The 13,669-nt window shown below is 43.4% G+C and overlaps 1 protein-coding gene and 1 non-coding gene across 2 annotated transcripts; one reads left to right on the top strand and one right to left on the bottom strand.

Moving 5' to 3' along the window:
• Nucleotides 1-654: 654 nt before the first annotated feature.
• LOC123060146 (metallothionein-like protein 1) lies at nucleotides 655-1,694 on the top strand. The gene is made up of 2 exons (XM_044482719.1): nucleotides 655-899; nucleotides 1,243-1,694. The coding sequence occupies exons 1-2, from the start codon at nucleotides 835-837 to the stop codon at nucleotides 1,406-1,408; spliced, it is 231 nt and encodes a 76-aa protein (XP_044338654.1). The 5' UTR covers nucleotides 655-834; the 3' UTR covers nucleotides 1,409-1,694.
• Nucleotides 1,695-2,918: 1,224 nt separating this feature from the next.
• On the bottom strand, nucleotides 2,919-2,990 carry TRNAH-GUG (transfer RNA histidin (anticodon GUG)). The gene has a single exon. It is a non-coding gene; the product is annotated as a tRNA-His (tRNA).
• Nucleotides 2,991-13,669: the final 10,679 nt, after the last annotated feature.

Below are 13,669 nucleotides of genomic sequence, written 5' to 3'. Positions count from 1 at the left end.
TCTATTGCCTTCCCTACTTATACTCAAATCAAATAATATCATACCAAAACCCAAACTAAATGAAAAAAAAATTCCTTGCTTTCACCTAATTATAATCAAATCATATATTGCAAAACACATACCCTCTCCGCGTGTCAGAAACGCTCCTATATAATGGGACGGAGGGAGTAGATTTATCTTTTTTGTGAGAACCAAAAATATAGAATAGATGGATGTAAGGCATATGTCGAAGAAGATTGATGCTGTATGTCCACGCTACAACGCACGGATAATTAACTAGTCTAGTTAAAAGTAAAATTATATGAAAAAATAGGATGTAGTGATCTCTCTCCATATATACAGAAAAAGCAAGCAATTTGTCGGGCAAATGTTATCACGGGTTGATCCGGAAAAACCACACTCCGGTCCAGCGGGTGAGTAGCTAGCATGATCTGGATGCTTCGTTGATAATTAATCGGGCGTAGGCCACACTTGGCAGGGTGGAACTATCGACGGTGGACGTGTAGCGCGGATGCATGCACGCCGGTAGCGCATTTTGTCCGCGTCCGCCGTCCATGGCGTGGCGATGGACGGACGGGCGACGGTCACCGTTCGTGGGTGCGTGCGTTGGTTCAATCAGCAGTGAGGGGCCAAAACGGCACACGCCAGAATGGACGGGCACCTCGGCAGTGGCGTCCAGCCCATGGCCCCCACGCGCCCCGAGACGTGGACGGTGGATAGCCTCTCTACCCCCTCTATAAATCACGGGACTGCGCACCAACCTTCGAAAGCAGAGCAAGATCAGATCAGAGAACAGAGCGGAGCGGATAAACTCGAGTTCGATCATCACCAACCATGTCGTGCTGCGGAGGCAACTGCGGGTGCGGATCCGGCTGCAAGTGCGGCAACGGCTGCGGAGGGTAATTTTTCATCTCCAATCTCCTTCTAAAACCCGCGTTCGATCTCCCGATCTTTATGCCTTCTTTCTCAACCTTTTCCTTAAATCTCTCCTCGATCCATCTTGTTCCGCTGGCCGCTGCCTAACAGCATGCATGTCCATCGATCTCCTCTTGTCCTTATAACAACAACTAAATTAAGAGATGCGCGTGAACAAATCTGCTGAGGAGGAGGGAAAAAAAAATCAAAAAATCTCCCTCCCTTAGATGAGGCCATGCACGATGTCTGTTTGCCTGTCGATTTCTTGGAGAGATCTACAAGAGTCTCTGTGAATTGTGACTGATAATGATCGTCTTGTGCATGCAGGTGCAAGATGTACCCTGAGATGGACGAGGGAGTGAACACCGCCTCCCAGACCCTCATCATGGGCGTTGCCCCCTCCAAGGGCACCCCGTCGTTCGAGGCCGCCGCCGAGAACGGAGGGTGCAAGTGCGGCCCCAACTGCACCTGCAACCCGTGCACCTGCAAGTGATCCATGAGGCCTCAATCAAATCAGATCAAGGAGATGGCATGGATGGACCTGATGAAGGAGCGAGTAGTAGTTATGCATGAATCGCAAGCGTGTGTTTCGTTTTAAATTGCCACCCAGAATAAGACGAGATCTATCGTATCGTATCGAGCTAGTTAATGGATTATCCGTGCCCCTTGTGGCTTGTACCGTGTGCTGTGTAAGGCGTCTTGTGCTGTGATGCGCCTTTTCCTACCTGTTCTAGTTCCGTCCTGATGTGTAGACAATAATAATTTGGAGTTTCTGCCTATGTCCAAATTAGTATGTCCTGATGCTTATGCGTTATCTAATTAGCATCTCAAGAAACAATCTGCTCTAGTTATCCCCATACTAATGGACATGATAACAATCTTATCAATTGTTTGCTACTATAGACATGATGGCAAAATGTGTCTTTAATTAGATCCAATCAACTGGGTTAAACAAGTTTACTTCGTGGAGGCGCCGAGGCAGCAATCAAGGTTTGCTCTGAATATAATTTTGTTTTTTCCTGTAAGGGTGCGTTTATAAAGAATTTTGATATAGTTGCAAAAGTTCCCAAATATATAACCCAGCTGGCCAGCTTTATAAGCACACATGGAGACCGTTACCCTTATGAGCACCTGTGAATGAGGTTCGATCGCTGGGGCTATCTGCCCTCTTATCCATCTAACAACTTCTTTTTTGAAAGACTTGTGATAATTAATATATGGCACTCCCTATTGGAAGAAAAAGAAGAATTCTATGCCATCCGCAAAAAAGGATGGTCTGGATTGTGCTGATTCGGTACCAACCATTTCAACCTGTTCTAGCGAAATGCTCGTGTTGCTTTGGCTGGAGCTGGTTCAAATTCTTTGTAATTTGATTGGATACTTGGACAGTAAGTTATGAGGGTCTATTTTGTGCGCTGCAGTTTTTTTCCTTGGATACATTTTCACGCCTGGGGAATTTCTTAAGGAAAGGGTTAACACAAGAAATCCCGCAAGAAAAAAAGGTTAACACAAGAAGAAAGGGTTGAGGGAAGTAAATTATGTCCAAAGAACATAATGATATTGTGGTTCAAATTCTTTGTAATTTGATTGGACACTTGGACAGTAAGTTATGAGGGTCTATTTTGTGCGCTGCAGTTTTTTTCCTTGGATACATTTTCACGCCTGGGGAAAGGGTTAACACAAGAAATCCCGCAAGAAAAAAAGGTTAACACAAGAAGAAAGAGTTGAGGGAAGTAAATTATGTCCAAGGAACATAATGATATTGTGGTTGGAGCTACTTCTGACTCGTTATAAAATGTCATTGACAGTAGAGACATGCTTGTGCAGAAACTAGTTTGGTTACTGGATTCTATGTGAAGTCACTGATTCTTGCCATTATTTTGGCACAGCAGCGGATATATTGCATAGAAAAGGTTAAGATAAGTGAATGGTATGCCCAAAAGAGCAAAATAGTTCCACTGGTTTCTGCAACGTATTAAGAAAATAAGAAAACAAGAACAACATGTGGCTGCTGGGATTCGAGCCCAGGTCTCCACGGCCACAACGTGGAATTCTCACCACTAAACTACAGCCACTTTGTGGTCATATTTTCAATCACACCTTTATAGTTCCTTGACAGGCATCAGCTGATGCAAATCGCAAACTTGTGAACACGAAATTGCTTGTTGTCACGAACGGAATGAGAAATCAGTCGCTGACACTCACCGTGAGTCTTTTTCAAACTATCAAGCTTTTTTTGTCGAAGCTATGAAGTCAACGACAATGGGTTCTCAAGAACAAATAAAATTGTCAACATCGATCTCCTTCTGGGCTAAGCCCAGCCCGCAAAGTACAAAGCCAGCCCGATGATCTAGTCTATCCCATACTTAAGCTCAGCCCATTTGCCCGTCCATTTCTGCTGTGTCCGTCCATGCCCCTCCACTCCGCCGCCGGCTCCCTGCAATGTTCGAGCAAACTCGGTAGCTCCCTGCAATGTTCGCGAACCATGGGTTCCGCCACCTACGGGATTCTCAAAGTTCAATGTCGACGCTGCCATTTCTACGCATAATGGAAGGGGCTCTGCCGCTGTTGTATGCAGGGACGAGCGAGGCATGTACCTTGGCAGTTCAGCAATGGTCTATGCGATCACAGACCCACCAACGCTCGAAACTTTGGCTTGTAGGGAGGCTTTGTCTTTGGCTCTTGACCTAGATGAACACCACCTACTGATTGCATCCGATTGCCAATCAGTGATAAAAGACATTGTAGAAAGAACGGGAGGAGCAAATGCAGCCATAGTGAAGGAGATAACAGCCAGAAGAGAAGAGTTTGGGGCATGCAGGTTTCGTTTTGAGAGTAGAAAGAGCAATTTTGAGGCTCATGCTTTAGCTAGATTTGCTATTTCTTTAGAGATTGGCCGTCATGTGTGGTTTGGCACCCCACATGATTCTGTAATTATCCCCATGAACATCATGAATTAATAAAGGTGGGGGTTTTTACCTCAAAAAAAAAAAAAAAAACTCCGCCGCCGGCTCCACCTGAATGGGAGCCAAGGAGCTGGGATTGGGCAACTTATCTGTGCAATTACGTGGTTGTTTGCATTGGAGCACGGGACCAATGCAGCATGGGAATGAAAGCAACATGGTAATGGTGTTCGACACTACAGCCGAGTCGTTCTGGCTGATGCGTGCTCCGGTTGTTCATCACTTGATTGATCGTGTCTACCTGTTTGAGATGGATGGCACGCTTGGCACGTTCAGCTTTAATGATGAAGAGATGACAATTGACATCTGGATGTTGCATGACTATGAAAGCGAGGTCTGGACCCTCAAGTGCCACATTAAATTGCCGGTTACAGAGGTCAGGGCGCGGTGTGGAAGTCTTGACAATGACGAATATTGGGATGTGGTGGTCGTGCCTGGGGATGGTGAGTTGATCGTGCTGGTCAAACTTGCCGGGTGGTTACTTCACATTGACATGGATGGCAAGTTGGTCGCCAATTTCCATCGCCAAAGTGTTTGGCCTTCTCAATTTCAGCTCAAGCAATCTCTTTTCCCGCATGCCTTCTTTCCAACACTAGAGGGCTATGTTGTGAATGAGGTGCCTTTCTTATGAAGACTATTGATCAGTGAGCTGATACTTATTATGCTCCTAGATGTTTGTATCCTCACGAGCCGCAATATGTATGAGTTTTGTTTGAATGTAATATGTATGAATTGGGTCCACTGTGAGCCTACTAGCTTCTTTGTCGATGCGTATAAAATTCTAATCTAGAAGCTTTGACTGTTATATAGTTTGTATGAAACTATGCTTGTGTCGAAACCATTTCAGAATCAAGGGATTATTCTGCGTGTCAAAGCCAAATTTATCAAGTCATCTTGGTGTGTCTGAAATATGTACTAATTGATCTACCCTATGTCCCCATTTCCCCCCTATGTCCCTATTTTCCCCAAGGACTTTAGCAGCATTCATATTTTATATAAAATAATGTGTTATTCACTATTTTCTTCCAGCATCATCCCAAAATTCCATAAAAAGGATTAACATAGGCATCACTCTGAATGTACAAGAGATCTAAATTGAGTGAGTTTGAAGTGTGAGATGGTTATTGTAAAATATCACTCTAAGTTCCAATGCCACGTGTTTGCTCTTACAAGGTACTCCTTACTTCAAAAAATACTCATAAGAAGTAAGAAAATTGATACGAGTGAAATGTCCATAAGCTGTTACTCCCTTTGTATGAATTACATTTTTTGTTTTCTGCCGCTTCATCTTCAGCAGTAGACAATCTATGTACATCTGAAGGCTGGCTGAAATCTGTGGGACTAGCATGTTGTGTGAAAACAAACGGAGTAGGTCACAGAGGGAAAGAAAGGATTAAGTTTGAGTGAGCTTTTACCATTGGTCCTGGTTGCTTGAGTACCCTATTCCATTTTCCTATTATGCGTGCAGCTCATAAGTTGCTGGAGAAAACAGTGGTAGTTGGGTCTGATTACTGTTCTGTTTGCAGTGATGAGATTGTGTGATCTTCCAGATGAGACTTTTTCGGGCTGGCGTACATAGAGGGTGCAATCTAAGCTATGCACTTCAACCAAGTGATAAGGAGGAAGGTAAACTTCAGAACTGTTTTTCTTCACCAAGTCTCAATGTACTATCCACTACTGAAATTTCCCCTGCCCCTATATGTATGTAGTACTCCCTCCGTTCCTGTAATCTATATGTATGTAGTATATTAAAGGGTAATGAAGGGGCATGTTTTTCAGGTTTTATGATAGTACACTGTAATAGATTTTACTAAATTTTACAACAAATGAAAATAGTGGTTGATTTCTACTAGAGAGGCCGCCAGCAAAGTTCCTACATAATACGAGTAGCAAAATGAGAAAGCCAACAGAAAAGGAGTCCCACTGCCCAAATCTAGTTATTACAGGAACCAGCTTAGAACAAGGATCATGCCCATAAGCAAAACATCTCCAAAACGCACAGGAAGATAGAAGTGCAACTTGCAAATGTCCCAAACACAGGTGCACATCCATGTATTCGAGCATAAGCTACCTGGGCGACCATCTTCAGCATCAGAACTCCTTCCTCAAGTTTTTTTTTTTGCTGAAGCCTTAAAATGCTATCTTTAATTAAGCATCAGCCACAAGAATATCTTGGTTTTGGGGGGAACTATAAGTTTCCAGGTGAATATGTAGTTCACCAAGGCCCTCTCTTTCAGTTGAAGGTATAAAGATCCAACACTGATTTTTGGACGTGGCTAGTAGGCGCGCGAGCGCTCGTTGATGGGCCACTAACGGCCATGAGCGGGCGTCCGTTAGCCGTTAGGGCAGCCGTCGTCCTGCCATGTGGGTCATCCCTGTCAGTTATGCGGTTAAAACGGCTAAATGGACGATCAATATTATGGGCTGTTATTACACATTATGTCACAATACTTATGCCTATTCTCTTTTATTTTGCAAGGTTTACATAAAAAGGGAGAATGCCGGCAGCTGTGATTCTGGGCTGGAAAAAGAGCAAATATTAGAGACCTATTCTGCACAGCTCCAAAAGTCCTGAAACTTCATGGAAGTCATTTTTAGAATATATAATAAATATTGAGCGCAAGAAGTTCAACAGGGGGGCCACACCCTGCCCACGAGGGTGGGGGCGCGCCCTACCCCCCTGGGCGCGCCCCTACCTCGTGGGCCCCCTGGTGGCCCTCTGATGCCCATCTTCTGCTATATGGAGTCTTTCGATGAGGAAAAAAAATCATAAGCCATCTTTCCGGACGAGACTCCGCCGCCACGAGGCGGAATCTTGGCGGAACCAATCTAGGGCTCTGGCGAAACTGTTCTGCCGGGGAAAATTCCCTCCGGGAGGGGGAAATCATCGCCATAGTCATCACCAACGCTCCTCTCATCGGGAGAGGGCAATCTCCATCAACATCTTCATCAGCACCATCTCCTCTCAAAACCCTAGTTCATCTCTTGTATCCAATTCTTGTCTCCAAGTCTGGGATTGGTACATGTGGGTTGCTAGTAGTGTTAATTACTCCTCGTAGTTGATGCTAGTTGGTTTATTTGGTGGAAGATCATACGTTCAGATCCTTTATGCATATTAATACCCCTCTGATTATGAACATGAATATGCTTTGTGAGTAGTTACGTTTGTTTCTGAGGACATGAGAGAAGTCTTGCTATTAGTAGTCATGTGAATTTGGTATTCGTTCGATATTTTGATGAGATGTATGTTGTCTCTCCTCTAGTGGTGTTATGTGAACGTCGACTACATGACACTTCACCATTATTTGAGCCTAGAGGAAGGCATTGGGAAGTAATAAGTAGATGATGGGTTGCTAGAGTGACAGAAGCTTAAACCCTAGTTTATGTGTCGCTTCGTGAGGGGCTGATTTGGATCCATATGTTTCATGTTATGGTTAGGTTTACCTTAACACTTTTGTTGTAGTTGCGGATGCTTGCAATAGAGGTTAATCATAAGTGGGATGCTTGTCCAAGTAAGGACAACACCCAAGCACCGGTCCACCCACATATCAGATTATCAAAGTACCGAACGCGAATCATATGAACATGATGAAAACTAGCTTGACGATATTCCCATGTGTCCTCGGGAGCGCTTTACATCATATAAGAGTTTGTCCAGGCTTGTCCTTGCTACAAAAAGGATTGAGCCACCTTGCTGCACTTTATTTACTTTTGTCACTTGTTGCTCGTTACAAATTATCCTATCACAAAACTATCTGTTACCTATTATTTCAGTACTTGCAGAGAATACCTTGCTGAAAATTGCTTATCATTTTCTTGGGTTCGACACTCTTACTTATCGAAAGGACTACGATAGATCCCCTATACTTGTGGGTCATCACTCACTCGTTGAGCCGGCGGCCGATGCGCACAACGTGTTCGACGATATGCCCCAAAGGTAGAATTTTTTTCCAACTTTTCTTTTCTTGCTATTTTTTGAATGCATCCATATAGATAGTTTATTTGCATTGTTCGATATATTTTGTAGTGTCAACGATGATGCATACATGTCAACTATGGGTGTTGGCTCCAACAATTCGCATTGGTCCCAAACCAATGACATGCATTTTGAAGACCATGAGTTCGAGGTGGACGAGGATGGTGAGGGCATTGTCGACGCGCCGAAAGGAAGAGCGGGCAATTACACCAACACTGATGACATCTTACTATGCAATACTTGGTTGCAAGTGTCGATGGATCCATCCGTTGGAGGTGATCAAAGTAGAGATGCTTATTAGGGGCGGATGAAAGAACACTTTGATGTTCATAACGTGAGTGGAATTGACCGCTTCGAGAGATCATTTCGGTCCCGGTGGTCGACAATCAACTCGAATTGTCAAAGGTGGGTGGCCTGTCAAAAGGCGTGATAAGTTGAACCCAAGTGGCACAAATGAGGACGATAGAGTAAGTGGCATTTCATACATGTTCATCATACTTGTTGTTGGTGTTCGAAGTGCTAACTTGCTTTGTTTTCATGTAGTACCACATTGCACAAAGTTGTTCAAAGAAGAGGAGAGGAAAACCAAGAAGGGGAAGATCAAGAAAGGAAGGGTCTTTACCTTGCCTCATTGCTATAACGTGTTGAAGGATGATGAGAAATGGAAGAAGCGTGAAGATTTGGATGATTTGCATTTGAGCAACAAACGCAAGCGCACAATTGAGTTGAATGATGATAATGATGAGGAGGAGGATGCATCAAGTGATGACGGCAAGAGAAGCCCCACACCCAACTCAGTTTCATACTCGAAGCCAAAACGACCGGATGGATGCAAGAAAGACAAAACAGAAAAGAAGAAGAGGAAAGGAGATGATTGAAGGGGAACATAGTAATTTCAAAAAATTTCCTACGCACACGCAAAATCATGGTGATGCATAGCAACGAGAGGGGAGAGTGTTGTCTACGTACCCTCGTAGACCGGAAGCGGAAGCGTTAGCACAACGCGGTTGATGTAGTCGTACGTCTTCACGGCCCGACCGATCAAGCACTGAAACTACGGCACCTCCGAGTTCTAGCACACGTTCAGCTCGATGACAATCCCCAGACTCCGATCCAGCAAAGTGTCGGGGAAGAGTTCTGTCAGCACGACGGCATGGTGACGATCTTGATGTTCTACCGTCGCAGGGCTTCGCCTAAGCACCGCTACAATATTATCAAGGATTATGGTGGAGGGGGGCACCGCACACGGCTAAGAGAACGATCACGAAGATCAACTTGTTGTTTCTAGAGGTGCCCCTGCCCCCGTATATAAAGGAGCAAGGGGGAGGGGCGGCCAGCCAGGAGGAGGCGCGCCAGGGAGGAGTCCTACTCCTACCGGGAGTAGGACTCCCTCCTTTTTCCTTGTCCAACTAGGAGAGGGGGAAGGAAGGGAGAGAGGAGAGGAAGGAAAGGGGGGGGGGGCGCCGCCCCCCTCCTTGTCCAATTCGGACTAGAGGGGGAGGGGGCACGCGGCCTGCCCTGGCCGCCCCTCCTCTTCTCCACTTTGGGCCCATGAGGCCCATTAACCCCCGGGGGGGTTCCGGTAACCCCCCGGTACTCCGGTTTTATCCGAAACTTCTCCGGAATACTTTCGGTGTCCGAATATAGCCGTCCAATATATCAATCTTTATGTCTCGACCATTTAGAGACTCCTCGTCATGTCCGTGATCACATCCGGGACTCCGAACAATCTTCGATACATCAAAATATATAAACTCATAATGAAACTGTCATCGTAACGTTAAGCGTGCGGACCCTACGGTTCGAGAACAATGTAGACATGATCGAGACACGTCTCCAGTCAATAACCAATAGCGGAACCTGGATGCTCATATTGGCTCCTACATATTCTACGAAGATCTTTATCGGTCAGACCGCATAACAACATACGTTGTTCCCTTTGTCATCGGTATGTTACTTGCCCGAGATTCGATCGTCGGTATCTCAATACCTAGTTCAATCTCGTTACCGGCAAGTCTCTTTACTCGTTTCGTAATACATCATCTCGCAACTAACTCATTAGTTGCAATGCTTGCAAGGCTTATGTGATGTGCATTACCGAGAGGGCCCAGAGATACCTCTCCGACAATCGGAGTGACAAATCTTAATGTCGAAATACGCCAACCCAACATGTACCTTTGGAGACACCTGTAGAGCTCCTTTATAATCACCCAGTTAGGTTGTGACGTTTGGTAGCACACAAAGTGTTCCTCCGGCAAACGGGAGTTGCATAATCTCATAGTCATAGGAACATGTATAAGTCATGAAGAAAGCAATAGCAACATACTAAATGATCGGGTGCTAAGCTAATGGAATGGGTCATGTCAATCACATCATTCTCCTAATGATGTGATCCCGTTAATCAAATGACAACACATGTCTATGGTTAGGAAACATAACCATCTTCAATTAACGAGCTAGTCAAGTAGAGGCATACTAGTGACGTTTAGTTTGTCTATGTATTCACACAAGTATTATGTTTCCGGTTAATACAATTCTAGCATGAATAATAAACATTTATCATGATATAAGGAAATAAATAATAACTTTATTATTGCCTCTAGGGCATATTTCCTTCAGTCTCCCACTTGCACTAGAGTCAATAATCTAGTTCACATCGCCATGTGATTTAACATCAATAGTTCACATCACCATGTGATTAACACCCATAGTTCACATCGACATGTGACCAACACCCAAAGGGTTTACTAGAGTCAATAATCTAGTTCACATCGCTATGTGATTAACACCCAAAGAGTACTGAGGCGTGATCATGTTTTGCTTGTGAGAGAAGTTTAGTCAACGGGTCTGCCACATTCAGATCCGTAAGTATTTTGCAAATTTCTATGTCAACAATGCTCTGCATGGAGCTACTCTAGCTAATTGCTCCCACTTTCAATATGTATCCAGATTGAGACTTAGAGTCATCTGGATCAGTGTCAAAACTTGCATCAACGTAACCCTTTACGATGAACCTTTTGTCACCTCCATAATCGAGAAACATATCCTTATTCCACTAAGGATAATTTTGACCAATGTCCAGTGATCTACTCCTAGATCACTATTGTACTCCCTTGCCAAACTCAGGGCAGGGTATACAATAGGTCTGGTACACAGCATGGCATACTTTATAGAACCTATGGCTGAGGCATAGGGAATGACTTTCATTCTCTCTCTATCTTCTGCCGTGGTCGGGTTTTGAGTCTTACTCAACTTCACACCTTTGTGACACAGGCAAGAACTCCTTCTTTGACTGTTCCATTTTGAACTACTTCAAAATCTTGTCAAGGTATGTACTCATTGAAAAAACTTATCAAGCGTCTTGATCTATCTCTATAGATCTTGATGCTCAATATGTAAGCAGCTTCACCGAGGTCTTTCTTTGAAAAACTCCTTTCAAACATTCCTTTATGCTTTGCAGAATAATTCTACAGTATCTCCGATCAACAATATGTCTTTCACATATACTTATTAGAAATGCTGTAGTGCTCCCACTCACTTTCTTGTAAATACAGGCTTCACCGCAAGTCTGTATAAAACTATATGCTTTGATCAACTCATCAAAGCGTATATTCCAACTCCGAGGTGCTTGCACCAGTCCATAGATGGATCGTTGGAGCTTGCATATTTTGTTAGTATCTTTAGGATTGACAAAATCTTCTCGTTGCATCATATACAACTCTTCTTTAATAAATACATTAAAGAATGCAGTTTTTGTTTATCCATTTGCCAGATTTCATAAAATGCGGCAATTGCTAACATGATTCGGACAGACTTTAAGCATAGATACGAGTGAGAAACTCTCATCGTAGTCAACACCTTGAACTTGTTGAAAACCTTTTTGCGACAATTCTAGCTTTGTAGATAGTAACACTACTATCAGCGTCCGTCTTCCTCTTGAAGATCCATTTAATCTCAATGGCTCGCCGATCATTGGGCAAGTCAATCAAAGTCCATACTTTGTTCTCATACATGGATCTCATTTCAGATTTCATGGCCTCAAGCCATTTCGCGGAACCTGGGCTCATCATCGCTTCCTCATAGTTCGTAGGCTCGTCATGGTCAAGTAACATGACCTCCAGAACAGGATTACCGTACCACTCTGGTGCGGATCTCAGTCTGGTTTACCTACGAGGTTCGGTAGTAACTTGATCTGAAGTTACATGATCATCATCATTAGCTTCCTCACTATTTGGTGTAGTAGTCACAGGAACAGATTTCTGTGATGAACTACTTTCCAATAAGGGAGCAGGTACAGTTACCTCATCAAGTTCTACTTTCCTCTCACTCACTTCTTTCAAGAGAAACTCCTTCTCTAGAAAGGATCCATTCTCAGCAACGAATATCTTGCCTTCGGATCTGTGATAGAAGGTGTACCCAACATTTTCTTTTTGGGTATCCTATGAAGACGCACTTCTCCGATTTGGGTTAGAGCTTATCAGGTTGAAACTTTTTCACATAAACATTGCAACCTCAAACTTTAAGAAATGACAGCTTAGGTTTCTTGCCAAAGCATAGTTCATACATTGTCGTCTCAACGGATTTAGATTGTGCCCTATTTAACGTGAATGCAGCTGTCTCTAATGCATAACCCCAAAACGATAGTGGTAGATCGGTAAGAGACATCATAGATCGCACCATATCTGATAAAGTACGGTTATGACGTTCGGACACACCATTATGCTGTGGTGTTCCAGGTGGCGTGAGTAGTGAAACTATTTCACATTGTTTTTAACTGAAGGCCAAACTCATAACTCAAATATTTTACTTCTGTGATCATATCGTAGAAACTTTTATTTTTGTTACAATGATTCTCCACTTCACTCTGAAATTCTTTGAACTTTTTAAATGTTTCAGACTTGTGTTTCGTCAAGTAGATATACTCATATCTTCTCAAATCATCTGCGAAGATCAGAAAATAATGATACCTGCCACGAGCCTCAATATTCATCGGATCACATACATCAGTATGTATGATTTCCAACAAATCTGTTGCTCGCTCCATTGTTCCGGAGAACGGAGTCTTAGTCATCTTGCCCATGAGGCATGGTTCGCAAGCATCAACTGATTCATAATAAAGTGATTCCAAAAGCCCATCAGCATGGATTTTCTTCATGCGCTTTACACCAATATGACCTAAACGCCAGTGCCACAAATAAATTGCACCATCATTATTAAATTTGGATCTTTTGGTTTCAATATTATGAATATGTGTATCACTACGGTCGAGATCCAACGAACCATTTTCATTGGGTGTGTAACCATATAAGGTTTTATTCATGTAAACAGAACACCAATTTATTCTCTTACTTAAATGAATAACCGTATTGCAATAAACATGATTAAATCATATTCATGCTCAACGCAAACACCAAATAACACTTATTTAGGTTCAACACTAATCCCAAAAGTATAGGGAGTGTGCGATGATGATCATATCAATCTTGGAACCACTTCCAACACACATCGTCACTTCACCATTAACTAGTCTATGCTCATTCTGCAACTCCTGTTTCGAGTTACTACTCTTAGCAACTGAACCAGTATCAAATACCGAGGGGTTGCTACGAACACTAGTAAAGTACACATCGATAATCTGTATATCAAATATACCTTTGTTCACTTTGCCATCCTTCTTATCCGCCAAATACTTGGGGCAGTTCCGCTTCCAGTGACCAGTCCCTTTGCAGTAGAAGCACTTAGTCTTACGCTCAGGACCAGACTTGGGCTTCTTCACTTGAGCAGCAACTTGCTTGCCGTTCTTCTTGAAGTTCCC

Source organism: Triticum aestivum, chromosome 3A, assembly GCF_018294505.1.
Source record: "Triticum aestivum cultivar Chinese Spring chromosome 3A, IWGSC CS RefSeq v2.1, whole genome shotgun sequence".
Taxonomy (NCBI): Eukaryota; Viridiplantae; Streptophyta; class Magnoliopsida; order Poales; family Poaceae; genus Triticum; species Triticum aestivum.
This window is presented reverse-complemented; position numbering and strand designations above follow the sequence as displayed.

Excerpts from the sequence above, each read along its gene's own strand:
- LOC123060146 (XM_044482719.1), top strand. The coding sequence starts at position 835 with ATGTCGTGCTGCGGAGGCAACTGCGGGTGCGGATCCGGCTGCAAGTGC. Across the intron at positions 900-1,242 it reads TGCGGCAACGGCTGCGGAGG|GTGCAAGATGTACCCTGAGA; the intron begins GTAATTTTTCAT and ends TTGTGCATGCAG.